This window comes from Hydra vulgaris, chromosome 12, assembly GCF_038396675.1.
Source record: "Hydra vulgaris chromosome 12, alternate assembly HydraT2T_AEP".
Classification (NCBI taxonomy): domain Eukaryota; kingdom Metazoa; phylum Cnidaria; class Hydrozoa; order Anthoathecata; family Hydridae; genus Hydra; species Hydra vulgaris.
Window position 1 is genome coordinate 6,160,887 of NC_088931.1, and position 26,137 is coordinate 6,187,023.

At 28.1% G+C, this 26,137-nt stretch overlaps 1 protein-coding gene across 1 annotated transcript; it reads right to left on the reverse strand.

Moving 5' to 3' along the window:
- Positions 1-609: 609 nt before the first annotated feature.
- LOC100211270 (tumor suppressor candidate 3) lies at positions 610-25,635 on the reverse strand. The gene is made up of 10 exons (XM_065811344.1): positions 25,475-25,635; positions 24,413-24,591; positions 18,251-18,371; positions 18,091-18,173; positions 7,100-7,157; positions 6,878-7,018; positions 3,977-4,066; positions 3,700-3,763; positions 952-1,117; positions 610-875 (listed from the first exon to the last, which is right to left on the reverse strand). The coding sequence occupies exons 1-10, from the start codon at positions 25,565-25,567 to the stop codon at positions 860-862; spliced, it is 1,011 nt and encodes a 336-aa protein (XP_065667416.1). The 5' UTR covers positions 25,568-25,635; the 3' UTR covers positions 610-859.
- Between the last annotated feature and the right edge of the window lie 502 nt (positions 25,636-26,137).

A 26,137-nucleotide genomic window follows, 5' to 3' on the forward strand; every position in this document is an offset into this window, starting at 1 on the left:
TTAATTTTCTGAAGAAATGGAATGCTTTTTTGTTTGTTATTGTTTCAAAGTACACTGCTTATTTATAGAATAAATGTTAAAACAAGTTTCAAATGTAACTCATTTGTTCAGAGCATTTAAATCGAAAATTCAAATCAATTTTTCTTTCACGGGCGATGATGAAAAAACAAAAACAACTCAATGTACTCCTACGTACTTGTACTATCATACGTCTAAAGGTTTTTCACGGAAAAAGAGGTCCGAATTAAAAGTCATTTTGTAACACAGTGGCTATATATCAAAAAGTCATTGCAATCATATTTACAATGTGATTGTATAGATGACTTTTAGATTGATCGGTTAATAAGAAGTCCGTAGTCAATTAAATTGACTATTCAATTTTTTAAAGTCGACTAATTTTGACTTAAAGTCGATTTAGTCGATGTCGATAACAACACTTATTTAGCAGTTTTATGATTTGAAAGTTGTTAAATTTGCTTTAAAAAACCATCAAAATCGATCAAACAGTTTACTAAATATGCCGAAAATCCCATGGGTCTATTTTTATTAACGAATATTTCGGACAATCTTTATTAACAAAAGTTACATAAAAATTAAATTATAGTTAAATTTTTTATAATTTTCTCATTTATTATTAAAAAGCTAAACGCAATACTATTACAATTTTGGCAAACGCGACACATTCTACAATTTTGGAAATGAAAAAACAACCAAATTTTATTTTATTAAATTTTTTTTGTGGTATTTGGTGCATTGGATAAAAGAGTATTATTTATTAGCTTCAATATTTGTCAACATCGCTGTTCTATTTCATATCAACTTTCGGCCACCATTTCAATTTGTATAATCCACTCAAACATCATTTAATTAAAAAGCTAAGAAAACATAATAAAAACATTAAAAACACAAAACCATGATAAATCATATAATAAATAATGCAGCAAAAATTACCTGTAAGGGTAGCCATGGTATTTTCCTCGAAACACAGATAAAATTAAACTGAAAAACAAGACGATGATAGCAAGTCCTATTATAGTAAACATCTTTCGTTTTTTGGGATCATTTTGCGACATAGCATTATCATTGAGTAATATAAAACCAGTGCTAATGCAACCATCTAAAATCTCAGTTAAGTTTTCAAACAGTATATAGTACACAAATTGTAAAAATTCTCTCTCTCTCTCTCTATATATATATATATATTAGTGGAAATACACTTATCAAATTTTTTTCATTTTACACAATGTTGAATCAGTAAAGGCTCATCAGAAACGAAATTTTTTTGAGGGCGTCTTAGCAAATACTTTAAGGGGAACAAAAACGTTTTGTCAATCATAAGCAATCCTTTATAAATAAAAAGTATATAGAAGACACCATGCTGTCAAAATACATATGAGAATTGAGGGATAAAAAAAATTGATAACTTTATATTGAATTGGTCCATCATTAAAACAGCACTTGCATATAATATTCCAAAAAAAATGCATATTATGTCTAAAATTTGAAATAATTGCACATGCGAACCAAAAATGTTTATTAAGTAAAAAATAGGAATTTATTTCTAAACGCAGGAACGAAAAATAACAATAATAAAATTCCTTTAAAATTTATATAATAAATTTTATAACTCCTTTAATATTATATAATATTATAAAAAAGTAAACAACTCTTACGAATTCTTTCTATAATAGTGTCAATGTATTCCACAAATGTATGTAATATTACAATAGTTAAGATATTTATGACTTCCTGTCAATTCATTTTTGGTGTAAATTAAAGTTTAATAATTTGATTATTTATTTCTGATGAGACTTCATAGATGAAATACTGTGTAAAATGAAAAAAAATTTGATAAATGATTTTCTACTAAATATTGCTCTTTTATTTTAAGAGTATTCTCTTTTTTGTGGAACACATTTAAAATTAATTGTGTGTGTGAATATGTATATATATATATATATATATATATATATATATATATATATATATATATATATATATATATATATATATATATATATATATATATATATATATATATATATATATATATATGCATGTATGTATGTATATATATACTACTGTGATCAAAAAGTAAGGAGAATTTTTTTATAAAATGAAAAATCTTTATTTATTCTTCCAAATCTGTATCGTCCCCCTCAAAATAATCCCCCCCGGCCCCAATGCACTTTTGCCAACGTTTTTTCCAGTCTTCGAAGCATGCCGAAAAGTCCTCGGTAGGGATAGCCTTCAATGCGCGTGCCGATTCACGTTGGATCTCTTCAATGGACTCAAAACGATTTCCCCGGAGTGGTCTCTTGAGCTTTGGGAACAGCCAGAAGTCACACGGTGCTAAGTCGGGCGAATACGGTGGTTGTGGAGCAACATGGGTAGAGTTTTTGGCGAAAAACTCACGAAGAACCAGTGCTGTGTGCGAAGGCGCATTATCGTGGTGCAAAATCCAAGAGTTATTGGCCCATAATTCCGGTCTCGTTTTGCGAATAGCTTCACGCATAACGCTTAAATAATATTCCTTGTTGACAGTTTGGCCAGTTGGAAGGAATTCGTAGTGCACGACACCACAATAATCAAAGAAAACAGTCAACATGACCTTGATTTTTGAGCGACTTTGACGTGGTTGCTTCCGTCTCGGCTCGCCTTTTTCACGGTATTCACTTGATTGGTCGGTTGTTTCAGGGTCGTATGCGTAGACCCAAGTCTCATCGCCAGTAATCATTTGTTTGTAGACGTCTTGATAGTCAGAAAGCATTGCTTCACACGTTTTAACGCGACGCTTTTTTTCAAAGAAATTGAGAAATTTCGGCACCAAACGTGATTTGAGTCTTCTGAGGCCCAAATGATCCTTCAAAATCGCTTGCACCGACCCAAATGATATTCCAACCATGTCAACAAGGTCTCGAATGGTTAACCGACGATTTGCAAGCACCAATTCTTTGATTTTGTTGATGTGGCAATCATCAATCGAATTCGATGGTCGTCCGGAGCGTTCCAAGTCATCAACACGTTCTCGGCCTTCTTTGAAGTCTTTGTACCACTTGTAAACATTTTTTTGAGACATAGTCTCTTCACCGAAGGCCTTTTGCAACATTCGATACGTTTCAGCAGCAGAAATATCATTCCGCAAACAAGATTTAATAGCACTTCTTTGCTCAACAAAATTAGACATCGTGAAAATCGCCGAATGCACTTTTGGTACTTCAGAAACAAGCGTAAACAAAAAAAAAATAATTATGAGTTTGACATGTAATTTGGCGCAAATGTTAATGACATTCCTACCAACTTAAAAATAAAAAAGATTGGACGATTCGAATAAGGCCGGAAGTTTAAATTAAAAATTCACCTTACTTTTTGATCACAGTAGTATATATATATATGCATGTATGTATGTATATATATATATGCATGTATGTATGTATGTATATATATATATATGCATGTATGTATATATATATATATATATATATATGCATGTATGTATGTATATATATATATATATATATATATATATGCATGTATGTATATATCTATATATGCATGTATGTATATATGTACATATATACATATATATATATATATATATATATATATATATATATATATATATATATATATATATATATATATATATATATATATATATATATATAAACACATTTAAAATTTGAAAGCAAAAGATACACAAAACAAACACTATGTAAGTTTCAGCAATAAGCTGACCGTCACTACTACCATGAATATAAGCCTAAAATAGGAAGAAAAAAACAACATTAAGGTTGAAAAACAAATACTTAAATAAAATATAACTATTCTTATGCTTAATAGCATCTATTTTATTTGAGTTGGCCATCTAGTTATGCACCCTTAAACTATGAAAGGTTAACTAGATAAGGTTCTTATGAAACTATAAATACTTAACAAAATAAACCCTGTTTGAGTTACTGAAAAAGTAACATACAATTTCACCAGTCTGTGGGTTTCTATGCGCGTAGGGTGGTCCTCGAATATGATTCCACATTTGACCAGATATCATTATAAAAACAATTATCTAAAAAGGGATGACCAGATATCATAATAAAAACAATTATTTAAAAATCTTAATATATAGCAAACTAGCATTACCAAATATTAAAAAAAAAACCATAAAAACTTTACTTAAAAGCACTTTTTTATTTATCTTGCAAACTCTAATAAAAATCATAAATAAAGTAAAAGACATGTTGTCATTCATAACAAAACATCAAGAATTTTGCAATAATGATTGATTAAAAATAAAAAAAGATGAGATTTATTTGAGTTAAAATTCACTAGTTAATCCAAACCCAAAAAAATTATGTTCAAGATTAGCTGCCTGTTATAAGCAATCAAATATTGATGATAAAGAAGTATGTAACATGAGCAAATAAAGCTACTTAAGTAGTAATATTTTCAGGAAAACAATTTTTGTCTTGCAGGTTACCTGAAGTTTTTGTAGCAAACTTGTAGTTTTTGCAGTACACCTCTAGTTACTAGAAATGAAGAAATTTAATACAACTATTAAAGATTCAATTTTCACAGATACATGCATGAAAAAATATTTTCACAAATACATGTGAAAAAATATTTTTCACAAATACATGCAAGGAAAAATATTTTCTCCAGATGTGTGGAAAAATAATTTACCTAAAAACTTATGGAAAAAACTTTGGAAAAAACTTATGGAAAAGACCAGCAACCCAAGGTCTGATTTTAACTATAAAAATTTTTTATAGCTTATATTCAGATGAAATTTAACTATAAAAAGGTTTTATAGTTAAATTTCTGATGATCAGAAAGTTGTTGCATTAATGGCAAAAAATGGCTGGGTAAAAACTTAAAAACTCTTTAGCAACTGAAGCAGGAGTAAATTTGAGATTTAACAATGGATTAAACTGTTTCTTTGAGATGAAAGGAAGAATGTGGCCATTAGATTTAAGAAATGAGTCGAAGAATGAAAAAAAACCTTAGCAAATAGTACAGCTTTATTCTTGAGAGTGGTAATAAGAGCATGAAGTGGAATATTAGACTTGCTATTAATGTTGTTAAAAAAGAAATTCTTGATACTCTTGTCTCTTTAGATTTTTTTTTTAAATAAGCATAACACTTATAAACACTTAGGCTTAGATTTAGAGTTTTTCCTAATATCTTTTAAGCATATGTATGAAAACACTTGAGCCTGTTTCAAAAACTTCATAAGCTTATAAAAAAATAACATGTAATTTGGAAATGGGCAAGAGCGTCAGGCAGTGCAAATATTGCATTAAAATGATGCTATTTCAAATAGCATCATTTTAACGCAATATTTAAAAAAACTTTTTGAGCTATAGTATGGCGTAAAAAACTTAGATCAACTAAATGTATTTTTTTAGAACATTTCTCTTTAGAAATATATTTAACAGTCTTTTTATTTCCAGAAGAAAACTTTGAAAAAAAAAAAATCGTTTTTTGAAATATTTTCTGAAATCAAAATACTTATTTTAAATATCAATGTATGAAATACTTTTTACCACTTCTTGTTACCCCAAAACAATTTTTGAACTTACTTTTTATCAGTTGTTGTTATCCAAGAACATTTTTTGAAATTTTTATCACAATTGTTGTTGAAGAACATTTTTTGAAATACTTTTTATCACTATTGTTGTTGAAGAACATTTTTTTTTAAGCAATAAAAAAAAATTTCAAACAAGCAGTTAATAATCCAAATGTTCTTGCAAATACTGTTTCAAGTTTTATGGTTATTACTTTGTTTGGTAGACCCAAATTTTTATGTAAAATGCTTCCTGTGCGAGACATTGATTCAATTTTTTTTTGAACAGTTAGTACTTTAAAATGTTATTTAGACTTAAAAGATGTTGAGGATACTATTTCTTTTCTTTCAATAATAAGGGACAGAAAAACATAAAAATATAAAAGTTGAAGGAAAAGGAAAAGGATTCCATCATCAAATCCATCAGATTTAAAATAATTTTATAAAGTACAGTGAAAACAGGAAAAGGATTCCATCAGATTTAAAATAATTTTATAAAGTACAGTGAAAACAGGAAAAGGATTCCATCAGATTTAAAATAATTTTATAAAGTACAGTGAAAACAGGAAAAGGATTCCATCAAATTTAAAATAATTTTATAAAGTACAGTTAAAACAGGAAAAGGATTCCATCAGATTTAAAATAATTTTATAAAGTACAGTGATAAGAGAAATTTGTTAAAAAAGAAAATTGATATGCTTTAGTTCGATTAAAGTTATTTACCCATTAAACCTTAACACTTTAGCACACTTTTTCCTAACCATAACACCCCTAAATATCTGTATGTAACCCTAACACACTATTTTAACTAAGTATTTTAACTTAACACTATTTGTATTAAGACATAAGTTGTAGGGAAAGATTTGGAATATCTAAGGAAGATCACAAAGTTCAATTTTAAGAACAATTATATAATCTTAAATTTTTTTACTTTATTATTTTTGAAGTTGAAAAATGTCATTCAAAATTATTTGCAGACTAAAGTGAACAGATATCAAATCATCACTTATATGTTAAACTAAAATATTTGCACAAATTTATTTTATTTTGTTAAAAATTGAATAATAATCTACTAAAATACTTTGAAATTCAATAAAATTAAACTTGAGCTATCAATTTTTACCAATATATAAAAATTATCACCCTTTAAAAAACTAGCTATCAATAACAAAATACCAAATTCATTTAGCTCTGTTCAATAATATATAAGTATACTATATACAACTATGCATACCTATCAATTAAAAATATATATTGCTTAAACAGAAGATTACAGTAATAAAATTAAAACAAAAAAATAAAATTAAAACTAACCAAAGCAAATATTGCCCAATAATCTCTGTTGTAGAACACCTCTAAACTTTTTCTCTTTACATACAAAAGTGCACCAATCAATGCTAACAATACACCAATTGTCATTGCCATTACATAGTTTGGTGGTCGCATTATATGAATCTTTTTTTTAAAAAAAAATTACTTTTAAAAACTGTTGAAATGTAAACATTAAAAAACAATTTTTAAAACAAAAATACATACTGATACATCTGTTCTGTCTAACACCCATTTTGCTAATTGTTCTGCAGCAAATCCTTGTCTGTAATAACAAAACAAAGAAAAAAAAGTTTGGTTGGCTAGAAAATTTTTGATAATTATTATAAATAAAAAAATCACTTGATATAAATTGCAATTGGTTTATATCATTTACAACAAAGGTCAATTTGCAAATTATTTGGAAATTTTGAAGAACAATATGTATAATTGGATTGAATTAGAAAGTTTGATATTTTCATACACAACCATCAGGCAAAATTGTCAAGACATGGCTCCAAAAAATTTTTTTTTTAACCATGTCTTAAAAATGAAAGGAGAGATACAGTAAAAGGATGTGACTTTGCTAAATGACAAGTCAAACAAGATGAGTTTTGGTTGATGGAGATAATAACAATATATGAATAATCTTAAAAGATAAACCATATGAAGCAAGATTATGGAGAAGATTAGTATGCTAAACTTTATTCAAAGTTTTTAATAAGTCAGGAGCCTAAGCCCTTGCCCTCGGCTTCATCTAATGCACAATAGAATGTCAGTTACAGCAGTTAGCAAGCCAGTCATAGAACCAAAAGATAGAAATCTGTATTGATTTTCAGAGAATTAATTCACTGAAGATAAAATGTTAAAATTTTGATGATTAAAGACCATACTAATAATAGAGAGAAGACTGATCGGAGCTCACTGGCGTAATCAAACCTAACTGTCAGATTTAAGGAAAGCATTTTTGTCATATAACAACGAATGAATACTGTCTCTTGATACCTCACTACTGCAAAGAATAGAGGCTGTTCTAAAAGTTTAAGAAGCTCATACAAAGTACTAAAACATCTTTTATACTGTCACTTCTTTATTTTTTTATGTTTATGCATGTTTTTTTTATTGTTTATTATCGTTTTTTTAATTAGGAGTCAAGGAAAGTTAAAAGTAAAGTTTTTAAAAAATAAGAAAATTCTAATACCTGAACAAATGTATTTAACGTATTCACTTTAAAAAAAGAACAGTAAAGTTCATAAAAATTGATTAAAAATGATTTTTATTTTTACAGTAAAAATTTAAACAGTTCATTCAAAACTTAAAATAGGATTAATATTACCCTGGAAAATTAAAACTCCACAAACAAAAAATTGTATAAAAGCTTCAACTGTTCTCCTAATTTATTGATTGAAAATCACTAAATAAAGTATTAATGTTAAGGTTTATGGTTGCTACTAAGTATTTTTAAATTGTGCCTGAACTATTTTTACAGCCCTTCAACTTTATTACTGATTAAGTAAGGAAAACTTTATAGTTCCAATTAAGGAAACTTTGGATATAGTCAAAACATAGAAAATAAGACAGTTTACTAGAAAAATGAAAAATATAGCCATAATTCTTTTTTTTTCCAAAAATAAATGCAAGTGTTCCAATTAAGGCGTTGCTCTAATTAAGGCAACTCTCCCTTACTTCATTGAATACTGTTTTAAAAAAAATTAACAACTTTATGAAAATACTGCTTAAAAACATTTAAAAATATTATCAAACAAAATTTTTTTAGCGTAACCCATTAAGCATAGCATAGAGTAAAATCGCTCTTTGCATATGTAAAAATACTCTTTGCTTTATAACAAGGTCTGATATATATATATATATATATATATATATATATATATATATATATATATATATATATATATATATATATATATATATATATATATATATATCAGACCTTGTTATAAAGCAAAGAGTATTTATATATATATATATATATATATATATATATATATATATATATATATATCAGACCTTGTTATAAAGCAAAGAGTATTTTTATATGTGTTTAAAACATATATGTGTTTAGAGGAGTCTAGAAGAAAATATTTTTAACTCCTCTAAAAGCGTTAATGAAGATGCCCTTAAAAAAAGTGGCTTTCAAAATTTCGAGCTAAAATTTGAAAAGAAAGTTGCAAAAAAGCGTAATAGAAATAGAAACACAATTTCTGTTCAACCCCCCCCCCCTACAGTAAAAATGTTTCAACAAATATAGGTAAAATTTTTCTAAAATTAGTAGACAAACATTTTCCTTCCTCTAATAAATTACATAAGATTTTTAACAGAAATACCATTAAAGTAAGTTATAGTTGTACAAAAAATTTAGAAAGAATTATAAAAGGCCACAACTACGCGTTAATTAATAAAAATGAACATATAAAAGAAAAAAACACTGATTATTGTAATTGTAAACAAAAATAGATTGCCCTCTAAATGGAAAATGCCTTTCGAAAAATGTAATTTACAAGTGCATTGTTTCCTCACAAAATAACCCTGATAAACAATATTTTGGCTGAACCGAGAAAAAACGTTATGCCAACCACAAACAATCGTTTAAACACAAAAAATATTCAAAAGAGACTATGCTGTAAAAATATATTTGGGATTTAAAAGAAAAAAATTAAAACTTTAATTTACAATGGTCTATTCTAAAATCTGCCCCTGCCTATAATAACATTTCCAAAAAATGTATGCTATGTTAGCAAGAAAAATTAATAAAAAATCTAAATTAATTTCTAAATGTAGGCACGAAAACAAATACCTCTTAAAAAATTACAAAAACAAATAACCAAATTAAATTATCCCCATTCTAAAGAAATTTATTTAATAATTACTTTCTGTAATTTCCCGTTAACCAAAAAAATATAGTAGTTAAAAATATTTTTATTTTTAGTTATAATAATTTATAACTTCCTGTAAAATATTTTTTTCTATAAATTGAATTTTTTTTTTGAGATTTAGTAACTCTTCCTGATGATCCAGTAATGGTGAAACTTAAAGTTGAAGAAAAAGTTAGATAAATGTTTTTTACTAATTTATAAATATATTTTTCTAATATATATATATATATATAAATATATATATATATATATATATATATATATATATATATATATATATATATATATTTATATATATATACACATATATGTATACATATATGTATATATATATATATATATATATATATATATATATATGTATATATATATATATATATATATATATATATATATATATATATATATATATATATATATATATACATACAGGGGTGTGGTGGTTCTAAAAAGCCCATGCGGGATTTTTATTAAAAGGCCTATATATGCAGGATTTTACCATATATGCTTTATGTAAAGACCCATACGAAAAAAAATAAAATAAAATTCGTAAGCAAATACGATTAGTATTTTATTGTTCAAAGAACACAGCCTAACACAAAATTAAAAATCAAAGATTTTGATTTTTTTTATTACTATATAATGATATTTTATTTTACAATAATATAAATTTTTTTAAATTATATATAATTTTTTTTCTAAAATAAATATTGATAATATTGAAAATTAATAAATTCTTTTTATTTTATGAGAAAGTTCTTTTTAGTTTATGCTTTTGTTTAATTTGGTGTTTTAACTTTTTTTAACATTTTAGGATAAACTTGCAACAGCTAAAATGCCGCTCTAAAAATGGTGCCGTTGTTATTGACATAGTTTAAACATAAAAGTTTTTATAATGTAGTTTCATTTAGCAGTTCATCATCCTTTTTTAAATCTGTCTGAGGACAGGATATTAGGGAGTGATTTCTTTATTTACATACAATAATATAAACTGTATAAAAATAAAAAACTTTATTTATTATTAAAGAAGTTTATATCAGTTTCGAAAGGTTCCAAAAATGCAAAACATGAGTTCGATCCTTGTTTATATAAAACTTAGTTTAAAATTTAACACCAAAATATTTTTCTTAAATGAATTAAAATGCAATACAATTACTATATAGTAATTGTATTGCGATTTAATTCATTTAAGAACAATGTTTTGGGGTTAAATTTTAAATTAAGTTAATTTAAGTCCAACAATAATAATAGCTATTATTATTGTTGCGGACTTTCTCAAATTTATTTTGTCAACATTACGATCATTAAAAATCGTTTATGGGTTCATTATTTTTCTCATGGAAAAAATATCATAATACGTTTTAAAACATCTACTTTGTTTTCAGAGCAATATTATTATTATGCAAAATACTAATATAATTGCGCTCAAAGTTGAAATCAAGTTTGAAATCAAGTGATTAATAAAATTCAATTTGTGCTAACATAAATATTTTAAATGATTCTGGAATTTCTTTAAAATGTAGAAAAAATTAAAATTTGCCAAAAGACCCATATTTAGATGAAAAAGTGAAAAGCCCAGGCGGGAATCCCGCTTAGCCTCTGGGTGGTCCTTATTTTCGAAAGTTCATATTTTTTCAAAATTATTTGTAATTTTGTTCAGTTACACCAAAACATTAAAAATACGAAATTTCAGCTCAATCCGATAATATTAACATGTCCCGCATTGGCCTTAAAGTTTCATGCATCTGACTGTCTAACATGCTATGACGATGCTATGCGCAACTAACCACCAAGTGCATTCTGAATTCGCTACAAGCGCAACTACAAGTCTCTATAAGTCAATTTTGTTTTTACATATTATTTGTTCAATGTTACATTCGTTTTAGTTTCGTACATGAAGTGCATAAGAAAAGACGTGCTATATAAGTAATTGATAAAAGTGCTAAAATGTCCACTTTTCGGAAAAATATTTATCTAGTTGGAGTGATGAAAAATCAAATCTGTGGTAGTAAATTACCATGTAAACGAGATGTTTTGAGTGTACTTTTTTATAACGTAAGAGTGGTAAATTTAAATCTTAATGACAGCAGTGCTTTAGTTATTGATGAAGTGGTCGTTTTTTATAAAAAAGCAAGAATCCCAGTTCAAAACTGTTCAAACTGTATTTCGAAATTAAAATCTTTGAACGATAATGTCAGAAATTTAGAAAAATCTAAAAATAGAGATACTGAATGGCAGAGAGAAAAAGAAAATGATTTTAAAGAAGATTTAGACAACCTTTTCGATATTGCCACCTTAAATGCGTTAAATGAGATTAAAATTGCCAAAGATAGAGAATTTTTAATTAAGCAAAGGGAGAGAGATAGAGTAGGTTGTATGTTGGGAGTAGATATCAAACTATTACATAAGGAAAAGCGGAAAGAAGAACGCACAGCTGCAGAGTTGAAAAGAAAAGAAGATTTGTTGGAAAATTCTAGTTGTTCGATTGCATATTTTGAAATGGAAGATAATGAAAACGAAGATTGACAGAAAAAAGTGATAAATCAAGACAACAGTGAAGATGACACATTTAATATCGGAATCTGAACAGGGTCCATCTTCAAACAAGAGAGGACGAAAGACGTTAATGACACCTCGCCTGGCCGCTGCCTTGGACAAATGTAAAGTGAGTGACAGGGATGCAATGCATATTATTTTTGTCGCACTAGAAGCTCTTAATATAGATATCACCGAGTTTGTTCTCAATAGATCGTCTATCAAAAGAAATAGAGAGATTTTGCGGAAAATAAAATATTCATCAATAAAATCGGTAGGAAATGATGCAAATTTTATGGAAGCCCATTGGGATTCCAAATTATTGCCTAATATCACAAAAAATGAGAAAATTGATCGGCTTCCTGTGATCGCGGTTGGTTTAGATTTTGAACAATTATTAGGAGTACCTGGAATTGCAGCGTCAGGAGGATCGGAAGTTTGCTCTGCTGTGTTCCATATCACTGATGAATGGAATTTAACCGAAAAAATTCAAGCCTTTTGTTTTGATACTACAGCATCAAACACTGGACGTATAAAAGGAGCTGCAGTTTTGCTTCAACAAAGGTTAGGGCGAGATATTTTATGGCTTCCATGCTGACACCATATATTTGAGGTCGTTTTGGCTGGTGTATTCATGAGGACAAAAGCAATTGTAGTATCCGGCCCTGAAATTGCTCAATTCAAAGCACTAAAAGAAAACGATAGAATTGAGAGAGTTGAAAAAATTAGAATGGCTCAAAAAATTTTGGAATGTGCAAGTAAAAACATAGAGACAATGAATGAAAAAGAAGAAGAATATGAAGAGACAGAAGTCATTGAGAAAAAACTATCGTTGCAAATCCGAGATGTCCAAAATTTTGTTCATAAAGATCTACCAACTGAATTATTGTCCGCCAATTCACTTCAGTTATTTAAACGATTCGGTATTTGTGTTGAATTTCTTCAGGACAATCCGTTGAATTGGGAAAACAGAGAGGATTATCGCACAGGAAAAAATATCATTTCAACCTTAAAATGTACAAATGATATTGCAGAAAGAGGAGTGAAGTTGATTGAGGATTACAATGAAAAAATGACGAAAAATGAGCATCAAAAATAATTTTTGATACAGATATGTATAAACAAATTTAATTTTTTGTTATTTTTTTCTTGAACACATTCTACAGGCTAGGTTTAGAAAACACATTCAATATGATTTTTATTTTATTCAGGTTGTTCAGGAGTACCTGAGAGAGTTCCCAGTTACCACAAAAGAAGGCTTACTTTAATCCAAAATATGTATCTGAAGTGGATGTATCATTTCAATAAATAAAAAATATAGTATTAGGATAAACTATATCTTTATTTTATGTTTTCATTTTAATTAGTATGTTTTTATACTAAAATTTAAAAAAAAAGTACGTAATTTTATGTTTACAGTCCAGCGTACATTGTCGTTCTTATAGGTAACTGCCTTACATTGAATCTCACAACTTCAGCGTCGATGCGGCATGTGTTAATATTAACCGATTGAGCTGAAATTTGGTATATTTTCATGTCTTATATAAAGGTACATTCTGGCAAATAATTTCAAAACAATTCGAAAAAAAAAATCCTTATAAATAAGGACCACCCTAATATAAATATATACACATACATACATATGTATATATATGTAAATATATGTATATATACACTCCCGATTATTAGTTTGGACATACCTACCGCAACTACAGATATTAAGAGAAAAATGTGTCAGAATAATTTTGATTTGTGACTTTAATAAAACAAATCAATAATTTTATGTTCTTTTATTAGTTTTAAAGAAAAAAAAAAATAGTATTAAAAATTATAACTAAAATAAAATGTTTTTAAATCATCTTTTCGTCAAAATGGCCACCATTAGCTTTGACTATCACTTGGCAGATATGTGGCATGTGACCAATCAATTTTTTTTAAATATTCCTCATCAATATTTTTTCAAATGTTTTAAATTGCCTCCCAAAGATCTTTTTTACCCCTTGGTGGAGTTTTTCGGACTTCTCAATCTAAATGATCCTACAATAACTCAATTGGGTTATAATCAGGACTCTGTGGTGGCCAAGTCATGACCTTCAACAATCATTCGTCTTGTTTTTCATTCAAATATTGCTTAAGCACTTTAGCAGTGTGTTTAGGATCGTTATCTTGTTGGATCATGAATCGTTCGCCAATTAAATTGGTTCCACAGACTAAAACATGTTCTTTCAAAATCTTTAAATAGACTTCTTTTGTCATTTTTCTGTCAATTTTGACGATTGATCCCACTTGGCCACCACCAAAACAACCCCAAACCATTAAATTCCAACCTCCATGCTTAATTGTTTGCATAGTACATTGCTCCAGCATTCTTTCTCCTACCCAATGACGAACAAATGACTGGCGTTTAGTCCTAAAAATCTCAAACTTTGATTCATCTCACCAAAGTACTCTATTCCACTCTTCTACTGTCCAATTCTTGTGTTCTTTGACTCAGACTAATCTTTTTTGTTTGTGGATGGTTGTAAGACGTGGTTTTTTAAGAGCCATACAACCTCTAAGCCCTACTTCAAGAAGTCCCCTTTTTACCGTCGTTGTACTTATTTTTGTGGTATGATGTTCATTAAAATCAGCTGCTAAATCTGGCGCTGTGCGTCTACGATTTCATAAAGAATTAATTACTATGTACTTATCCTCTTTTTTTGTAGTAGAACAAGGTCTCCCTACTCTTTTACGATCGCAGTAAGACCCCGTTTCTACTTTTCTTTTAATTTTTATGGACACAACTCTCTGAAATGCTGAGGCGTCGACCAATTTCTTGATTAGAAAAGCCTAAATTATGAAGGGTCCAAATTTCTATACATTTCTCAAAATTTATCTGCCCTCTTTTTGCCATTTTAAATAAGGAATCTTATAAGAATACTAAAATAAAATAATTAATTTGAAAAAATGAGAAATAAAGTATAAAATATTTTCTTACCGAAAATTGATAGTTCAAAATCAATCAAATCATTAACTTTCAAAAACTATAGATTTATTAACTTTTTAAAACAGAAAAAAAAATCTTATAACACACTCAGCTTAAAAGTTTACCTAATAATGAGAAGAGACAAAATAAAAAGTAATCTTATTTAAAAATTTATTTATTTTACGGTACAAGTGGATATCGCTTAAAAAAATGTTTCCTGTTTATTTTATTTTGTAAATAATAACAAATTTAATAATGTAAGAATATTTTTCTTTTAAATATATCTCTCTAAACTATGATCTCACAGTACTTTATGAGACCAATGTAGACACTATTAATTAATTTTATTTATGAGTTAAAATGCGTTTTGTTTATTTTTGTAAGGTGCGTCCAAACTTATGGACGGTAGTGTGTGTGTGTATATACATACATATATATATATATATATATATATATATATATATATATATATATATATGCATATATATATATATACAAAAATATGTATATATATATATAAATATATGTATATATATATAATATATATATATATACATACATACATACATACATACATACATACATACATACATACATACATCAGTGGTGTACACTGGATTTTTAGATGTTTGAGTTTTGACACTAACAGGCATTGTGCAAACTTCAAACTTTTGTATGTTTATGCTTATATCAAAAAAGAATATTTTGCAAAGAATTGGGGTGATTGGAGCTTGGGAACAAAAGACCCTTAATTTTTGGGCCCACCCAGCCCTTATCATAGGAGCAACAAGTTTATAAAATATTTTCTTTACTATTTTTATCTAAATTTATAATCATCAACAAATTTCAAATTTCATGCAATAATCTCTTATTTTTTAAAAACTATCACCATATAAAGTTTTAAACCCCTCAATTTGAGGGGGCTGTAAACATTGCAGGGTCATAAAAACTGAACACTAAGAGATTATTGCATGAAACTTGAAATTTGTCAATGAATATGAATTCAGATAAAAACAGTAAAGAAAATATTTTATAAACTCATTGCTCCCTTGTTAAGGGCTGTATATATATATATGTATATATATATATATATATATATATATATATATATATATATATATATATATATATATATATATATATATATATATATATATATATATATATATATATATATATATATATATATGTATATATATATATATATAGATCTATAGTTTGTTGGCTTTGGGAAGAGCGGAAGGAAAAAATGATTCTTACGCCAACACATACGTCACTTTTAATTACTTTTGATTTTCGTCCAACATTTTCGTGTTGGACGAAAGTCAAAACCATTAATTTAATTACAAATTAATTGTTATATAAAAAAACCACAAAAACGCAAATTTAATTGACCAGAATGTTTTTAAAAACATTCTAAATGTTTTTAAAACATTTTGAATGTTTTTAACAATATAAACAATGTTTTTATTTTTAATTTTTTTAATAAAATGTTTTTATTTTTATTTTTTTTACTGTAAATCATGCGCGGAGTGTTGCTACATTGACTATCTTATAGCCTGACTCGCAAGGGAGTGCTGCTACACCGACTGACAAATAGCCTGACTCGCAAGGGAGTGCTGCTACATCGACTGACAAATAGCCTGACTTGCAAGGGAGTGCTGCTACATCGACTGACAAATAGCCTGACCTGCAAGGGAGTGCTGCTACATCGACTGAGGGTTTGGTTGGGGCAGGCAGTCTATCATTATTAAAAAAAAAAAATTCCAGTCTTGAATTTTAATTTTTAATTTTTTTCACCAAAATATGGAAAAAAATTTCGGTCAACATCTAAGGGTTCTATATATATATATATATATATATATATATATAAAAATATATATATATATATATGTATATATATTTATATATATATATAAATATATATATATATATATATATATATATATATATATATATATATATATATATATATATATGTATATATATATATATATATATATATATATATATATATATATATACATATTTTGTTGACAAAAAGTAAAAATTAAAATGCAAGACCGGAATTATTTTTTTTTATTAATTGATAGACTGCCTGCCCCAACCAAACCCTCAGTCGATGTAGCAGCACTCCCTTGCAGGTCAGGCTATTTGTCAGTCGATGTAGCAGCACTCCCTTGCAAGTCAGGCTATTTGTCAGTCGATGTAGCAGCACTCCCTTGCGAGTCAGGCTTTTTGTCAGTCGATGTAGCAGCACTCCCTTGCGAGTCAGGCTATAAGATAGTCGATGTAGCAACACTCCGCGCATGATTTACAGTAAAAAAAAATAAAAATAAAAACATTTTATTAAAAAAATTAAAAATAAAAACATTTTATTAAAAAAAATAAAAATAAAAACATTGTTTATATTGTTAAAAACATTCAGAATGTTTTTAAAACATTCTGGTCAATTAAATGTGCGTTTTTATGGTTTTTTAAAAAACGATTTATTTGTAATTAAATTAATGGTTTTTACTTTCGTCCAACATGCAAATGTTGGACGAAAGTCAAAAATAATTAAAAGAGACGTGTGTGTTGGCGTAAGAATCACTTTTTTCCTTCCACTCTTCCCAAAGACAACAAACTATAGATCTATATATATATACATACATACACAACCTGAATGTGCTTGAGGTCGGTAAAAATTTGCCGACCTTATTTCTATGTTTTATAGTAAGACCTTTGTACCAAACAATTTTTGGCGACCTGATGCGACCTGATTTTCCTAATTTCAAGGGTTGATATATATATTTAAAATACATTAAAAAAATAATAACATCAACCTGCCCATATCATATGTATCAACTTTTTTTTGAGGTCCTCTTGCAGGAAAATGCATTATTACAGGAGCTGAGTTCAATTTTAGCTGTAAAATAAACAAAACATTTTAAATTCCAAACTTACAAAAACTTCAGTACAAATCAAATTGAAACATTGACTTACTGCTTGGAAAACATCAGAGCCCTCATCAAAGTCAACCATAGCAAAAAATAATTTGTTACTAGTAAAACCATTTGAATACCGCCAAGAGCTTGCAAGAATCTGATATTCACTATTTACCTCTCTAAAAAATGATGTAAAAAATAAAATTTATCATTTAATAAAAATACATATAAATTATATTTATCGATAATCTATATTGGAACATACTTAAAACAAAAATGTAGCTAGACATCTTGAAAAAGTTTTTTTATATTTATTGAATAATTTAGTAATCGATTAAATAAATAAATAATAATATAAAAATGTTATACAATATATTGCCATTTTATAAAAATAATTGATTGTAATTCTATATATTATTATAAAAGTTCATTAATTTTTCTTCTTCTTTGTGAATAAAAATGTCAAATTGTGAATTTGAAAATTTTGACAATCACACAATAACAAATAGTAGAGCAACAAATCATTTTAAAAGAATTTTGTAATTAAACCTTGAATAAATGAGTTGGGTACTTGTAAATCTAAAAAATTGGATACTTGTAAAGTTAAAACAATAGTTTTTCACAGGTTAACCCAGCCAACAAGCCAACATGGGCCCCATCTAATTTTTACCTGGGCTACGTGGGCTGATCTGGGCCAGGGTTAGCAATATAGATTCAACATGGGTCTTATGTGGGACGCGCATCAAACCGGCCACTGCAAAGCGGCCGGCCTATCTATAATATGATTGGCCATGAAATATTTTTTATTGAGCCGTAATTAGGCAAGTAACTTCTATAGTGAATTTTTTCCTAAATTTGTCTTAATTTCTTGTATTTGATTTGAAATAAATTACTGTAGAGATGTCTAATAAAGTGTATAGCGAGCGTCAATGACGTCACATCCGTTCTAGGGTAGATGAGCATTTTCGCATTGCAGCTGAGAAATCTTTTGATGTTGCTCTAGCTGAGGGCGATTTAACTTTAGAGATAAAAGCTGTTGATGGTTTTGAATATCAGAATGGAATTGATTTGGAAGGAAATGTTGCTGATGAAGACTATTTGGTAGGAAGTTTGATGGAAGTTGAAGATATTGATCTTTGTGTAAAACACTATGATATATACTTTGATGATAATGATTTATCAAATGAATTTGAAGAACACGAAGAAGTTGAGCAAGAACCAGATTGTAATGTTTGAGAGCGGTTAGCAGAATAGATCCGAAATTTAGTTTATAATGCACATAGTCTGACACATATTGTACAAGATGTTCGAAAGTATGGGTCCTTAAACAACATCTCATGTTTTCCTTTTGAGAATTACAATGCTTATTTAAAAAAATTAGTAAGACGACCTCAAAACCCTGTTGCCCAGATAGTTGGTTGCTGTGCAGAAAAGCAGCAAGCTGTTGAACAACAGGCTGAGGAGAGAAAAATAGGCATAAGAAAATTATCTTGTAAGAAATCTCATTTTGATGGACCAATACCTGGCACTTACCATAATTGTTATCGGTTTAAGAAGTATAGTGGTCATTTTTTGGTTTAACAATATTCAACTAACAACTATCTAAACAAGATAGTTGTTTTGAAATAAGTGGTACTATCATTGCAGTAAAGAATATCTTTGTTAATCCTTGAAACGAAGTTCTGGTCCTTTGTTAATCCTTGAAACGAAGCTCTATCAGAAATATCATAGTATGGCATCTTTTTTTGATTACCTACTGGATTCAGCTTTACTTGGAATTTATGTAGTAGGAGACCTTGAGGACCAATTACATGTGGCTTCAGTCAATTTATTGACTAGAAAACATATGCTAATCCTTATTGATCAACATTATGTTGCTATGCCACTGGTACATAACGACTATGGAAAGTATCTTTAAATTTTACTTGTATATTGAGCCAGCATCAATGATTGTAATTTTTTTATTTTGCCTGACCATAGACTCCAAAGTATAGTTCTTGCTTATAGTTATGCTTTGGTCTACCTGTTCTGTAATTTTGTTAATTTCACAAAACCCCTTGTTATGATATTATTATGTTTTCATAGATATATTCATGTAAATATCTTTTATTGTTTTATATCTAGCAAAATATGGTTCTCTTTGCCATTGTTGAGTTTGTAGCGACATTTACTATTGCCATCATACCTACAAAATGGTTTGCCTCAAAGGAGGAGGATGTCTGCTTCTGGCCACCTGCTGGCACAAATATCAAGCAACTTGGTCTTAAAGAGGTAGCACCAACAGAATCTTGCAGCAAATTTAGCATCAGGTGCTTGGGGAAAAGCAAGTATGTTAAGATTTGTTTATTCATTTTTTTTTTCTTCTTTTTTTTCTCTTTAACATACTTATAAGCTTATCAAAATTAGCTTTGTTTTCATTTTAAAATTAAAATATAAATTAAGATTAAAAAGTTTACATAAAAATAAATATATATTTTCATTTAGCAAATTATTAAAGGGCACGTTAGAGACTCCAAAAGGCAGAAACTACCTCTGACATCCAGACGACAGATACAGAGCTTTAAAAAGAGAGAAGGTAAATTTTTTTAAAATTTTTCTTGCATACCCTAGTTTTATTTATGGTGTTGCAATTATGGTAAACTGGCTAAAAAAGTATTTATTTGTTATTGCTTGATGAATCCTTCATGGTTCTCACATACTTTTCTTACTAGAAAAGTATTTTTGTTATTTTTAAGATGACTTTTTAAGTTGTTTGAGGCAACAGCAATTATTTAAGTATATGTCTTTTTCTGATCCTTTTTCAGGCCTAAGTTAAACAAAAGAGTACTGCATATCGAAATTATGTTTTTTTAAATGTGTCTTTTACCTCGTAATCTGTGATACATTATAGAATACTATTTATTGTTGAAAAAGGTTTTAATTTTAAAGAAATATATTTCAGGTCAGCTCAATAGAATTGAAAACCTTTTGGGGAGAGTCTTAAGACAGCTAGAAGAAGTTAAAGAAACTCAGCGTGTACAAATAACCATGATTAGAAGTCAACAACCAGTTCAAAATGTTGCAATACTTCCAGAAGGAGCCATTTTTCCTTTGCTAACAGAAGAAGATTTTGCATTAATGGAAGGAAAACTTGATGACATCAATTTCTTGAATAGCGTGGTAAGTAGTACGAAACTCTACTAGAATTCTGTCTAAATAAGTTATCCACCCACCATTTGTGAATTTCCTGAAATAAAACAGATCTCTTACTCATTTTTAGTTTATGTTTATTGTACATGCTACAAAGCCCCTAAGAAACCCCTACGTGTTGTCCCATCATATATACTGTGCTCATGTAAACCTCTGAGGGCAAGTATAAATGATAAGATGTATATAATGATACAGTATATACAATGAGAAATATAAATCAAAGTGTTCTGTCTGAGAACTTGATTTAATTAATTTAAAAAAATGATAGCAGGACTATGATTCTACTTTCATAGAAAATTTTAAATTTATTTTTAGGTGAATTTTATTGCTGATATTGGGGGCAATACTCTTGAAGAAGCAACAAAGCGGATGATGGCTTTTGTGATGAGCAACAACTTAGCCATGAAATTTAACATTTTTGGTCGTGGTGGCAAGAGAGGGTTTGAGTTCACCCGACTTTTTGATACTGTGTACAGTAAGTGCAATCTTATCTAATTAACATTCCAATGATTCACTCATTTCGAATTTTCAATCAATATTATAAATTAAATAGTTTTAGAGTAATAACCATGGTATCTTTCTATGTGAGTTCCTTATTTTCTTCGTTACTTTCCAGAGTTAAAAAAAAAACACTTTTAAGGATGCTAAATCAATTACATGCACTATTAATGTTGTTAATAGTTTTATTACATTTTGCATTTCAGAGGCAATTAAAGGAAACTAAAAAACAGCTGAGGTCAATAAAAAAGACTTTGAGAAGGCAGTAGGTAATTAGTGATAAGTTTCTTGTATATTTCTTTGTTGTGAAAATCCTACGTTTATTAGGGTGTGAATTAAATAGAGTGCTTTCATAAAAGAACTCTTCCCCTTAAAAACTATACTAACAAATTTGCAGAACTATATTGTAAAATTTCTTTGTATCCATCTGTAATAAGCTGAAAATTTTCCTGTTTTAAAAGTTATCTTCAGTCCTGATATGGAAAGATTTATCCACAAAATTTAAATCTGGAGTTTAGGGGATTATCATTTTGTCATCACTTAAAGTGAATTAATTAATATAACTGTTCTAAATGCAACAAACAGTAATAATTTTGTATGTTTTTGTCTTAAGAAAGTGGCTTTTGAGAAGTCAAGACTGCAATGGTAACCGTACCAACCGAGTGAGGGCTTCAGGCAATTGCTGAATAATTCATTTTATTCTCAATACAGTCACTTACAACATCACTACATCACATCACAATACAACATCACATCACAACATTACAACATCATTACATTACAACATCATTACATTACAACATCACATCACATCGCATCACCACATCACATCACATCATTACACATCACAACATCACACCATTACACATCACAACATCACATCACAACATCACATCACATCATTACACATCACAACATCACATCACATCATCACATCACATCATTACATTACAACATCACATCACAATACAGTCACTTACAACATGTACATTTTTTATGTTTCCCGATGATGTGCAAAAGCTTTGCTTTTTTTCCCAAACCAAACAAACTGTCTCACCAAAAGTGGCTTGAACTTTTTTTAAATCTAGATTTATACGCAATTTGCTTGACTAACGTCATGTATAGACTTAAAATTTAACTACTTAGTCTACGCGCCAACATGCTAAGTAATGTTTAGTTATAATGAAGTAACCTTAGCAACAGAAAAACGTAAATTAAGTATTATTGAAGTATCTTCTAAAAAAAATTAAATGAAAGAGTAGGAATAACAATTTTCGCCGAACTGTGGTTAGCCCACATGGGACCCAGTTGGAGCCTGCGGCCAATTTAACATGGGCTCCACATAGTTATTCTATATGGCTCCCATGTATCAGCCCATCAAGGACCCATATGGGACCTAGCTATCCGTGTTGGCTGGAAACTACTCTTTTTTATTTGCTCAGAGCCATTTGAATATGTCACTTTGTTTTTGTTAAGATTTGTTTAATATTTTTGCTTCAATTTGTTTCTTTACTCTTGAGTGAACTTGAATTCTGTTGTATTATATCAATATTTTTGTTAAGATTTGTTTCTTTACTCTGGAGTAAGATTTATTCAGTCGTATTGCTCAACATTTTTTTTTTCTATTTGTTTCTTTACTGTCGAGTAAACCCTATGCAGTTGTGTTGCTCAATATTTTTTTTTCTATTTGCTTCTTTCCTCTTAAATAAACTTTATTCGGTTGTGTTGTTCAATGCTTTTGTTATTCAGTTGTATTGTTTTTTTTTTGTTTTTTCTGCCAAAGTCTGCATGTTGTAAAAGAAAAGCAGGTCAAAATTGTTGGACACTAACAGCATAAATTATGTAACACCCTGCAACAGCAACACAGTAAAAATAAAAAATTTATATACAAAATAACAATAAAATATGCAGTTAATGCAAACATAACTTTTTAAAAATGTATGAGTTTTTACTTTTAAACATGTTGATATAATTAAAATTAACAACAACAAATAGAAACTGATTTTAAATGTTAACAACTTGGTAAGAGAAATTATAATTGTAAATATCTAGTCAACATTGTTGTTTGAGCATCTTATATGTTGCTATTGTTATCAATTAAAAATCTCAGTTGCTATCAATTAAAGATCCCAGATATATCAGTAAATACCAAATTATGCAGAATTTTGAAGCAAGTCAACAAGTCATGTTTTAAACACCTTGTCTCAAGCAACTCCATATCAAGTAATCAAATATGGATGTAGTAGGTTAAATTGTTTAGGTGCAACATTTTTTTTGTGAAACACTTATGCACATTCTTAACTGCTTTCATTAGTTAAATTCGATATGGTGACCAAACTGGGAAGCAATATTTTAATGTTTGCCTAATGTCATAAAGTAAACATAAGGTTATACTTTTTTCTGTAGGAAAGTGCAGGGTTAAACTAAATAACATTATCAATGCAGGAAGTAATATTATATTAAACATAGAATTATTGTATGGCAATTATGCAAGAGATGCAATACGAAATGCAAACAAATAAATTAAACTTACTTGCATATTGCGCATTGTCTTTGTGGAGATAATGCTGTAAGCATGAGTATTATTGAGTAGTTTTTCGGACTAGTTTTAACATACTGCCTGTATTTGTCACCATTCATACGAATAACAGGTCGTCTGCTGTTCAAGTCTACTAAGTTTTGAACCTTTTGTTCCAGTTGAATATTTACACTCTAAAAATATATATTGCTTATAAGATGAATATTTTTCATTAGATATTTTTTCAATTTTTTTAAAGATATTTTTATAAAAATGTCAATACAGGTTTTTATTTGCAAACATTGCAAATAAAAACCCGTATTGATATTTATTAAATGACTATAACCTTCAGAAATTTTCTTAAGCAATACATGAACACATTATCAGAGCAATTTAAAGTATTGAAACTTTTATTGCCTATTGGATTTAAGAACTTAAGAAAAACATGTTGTGAGTAAGCTAAAATAGATTCAGGCCATTATAAATATATTATTTTTAAGCGGATGAAAATAAAGAGGATTTTGTGTTAAATACAATCGTTTGTTGTTGTTATTTCTTTTCTTTTTTCTTTAAAAAAAAATAGACAAATACCGGCACAAAAATAGGTGTTATTCTACAATACTTAATTAAAAACCAGAAGTATGATACTAAAAAACTACTATTGTTATAAAGAAGTATAATTTTTTTATTTTTTTAAATATACTTTTATAAAAGAATTCATACATAATGAGTTAAGTAACATTTTAAACGCCTGAGGTGTAAATGTTTCACACTGAAAATGAACCAGTCTTGTTCTAGATTAACATGGACACCATCAAGAAAAATGTAATTTATACTACTAGGACATTTTCTAGCTTTATTGAAAAAGAGTTGAAACTTTGATTTACTTGATTCTCCTCTAGCTAGCAAATTGATTTATTTTCTCCTCTAGCTAGCAAACTTGATAAGAATGAAAAGTATGAATAATAACTTTAATGTACTCACAGATAGCGCTTAAATACAGTGCAATCAATACAGGCACTGTATTAAAAGCACAATCGATTGCAATTTGAAAATTTTAAAAAATAAACAAAAAACCTCTCTTGATTTTTTTTGTTTTGTACATTTTACAAAATTATTTGTTGTAAAGATAACAGCAATTACGACCAATGTAGCTAACCAATGCGCCATTTTTAATGATACGAAACGACACAATAACTTTCCGATTTTAAATCCGGATATTTTTCGCAGGTTTAGATTAAATAATTACCGGGCTATGAATATGATTTCTTATTAGAAAATAACTATGCACTTTTTTGTGTTTAAACAATAATATTGGTACTACCCGCATCTTTATAGTTAAACTGTTGTATAAAACAAAATTTTAATTGAGTAGTTTAGACTTTTTTGTGACTACATAACTTCTGAGGGAATAAATGGGATTTGGTAGGACTGGGTAACATCGTTTTAACATCATCTAACAGTAGAATATTTTATACATAACTATACCTCAACATTTATAAAAACTACTTTAATTAAACAACCATTTGGTTCGAAATATATTCAAATTTGAACTACATTGCATAAAGTTTTGAATTATTTAATTTTTAAGAACAAACGCAAGAATTAAACGAAGCATAGCACTGCTGTGAACACATTTTAGAAATATCAGTATAAAAAAATAATGAAAAATCAAGAAAACACATTTTAAAGTTATTATAAAATGCGATTTCTAGATAAAGAAAACTATTACAAAATTAA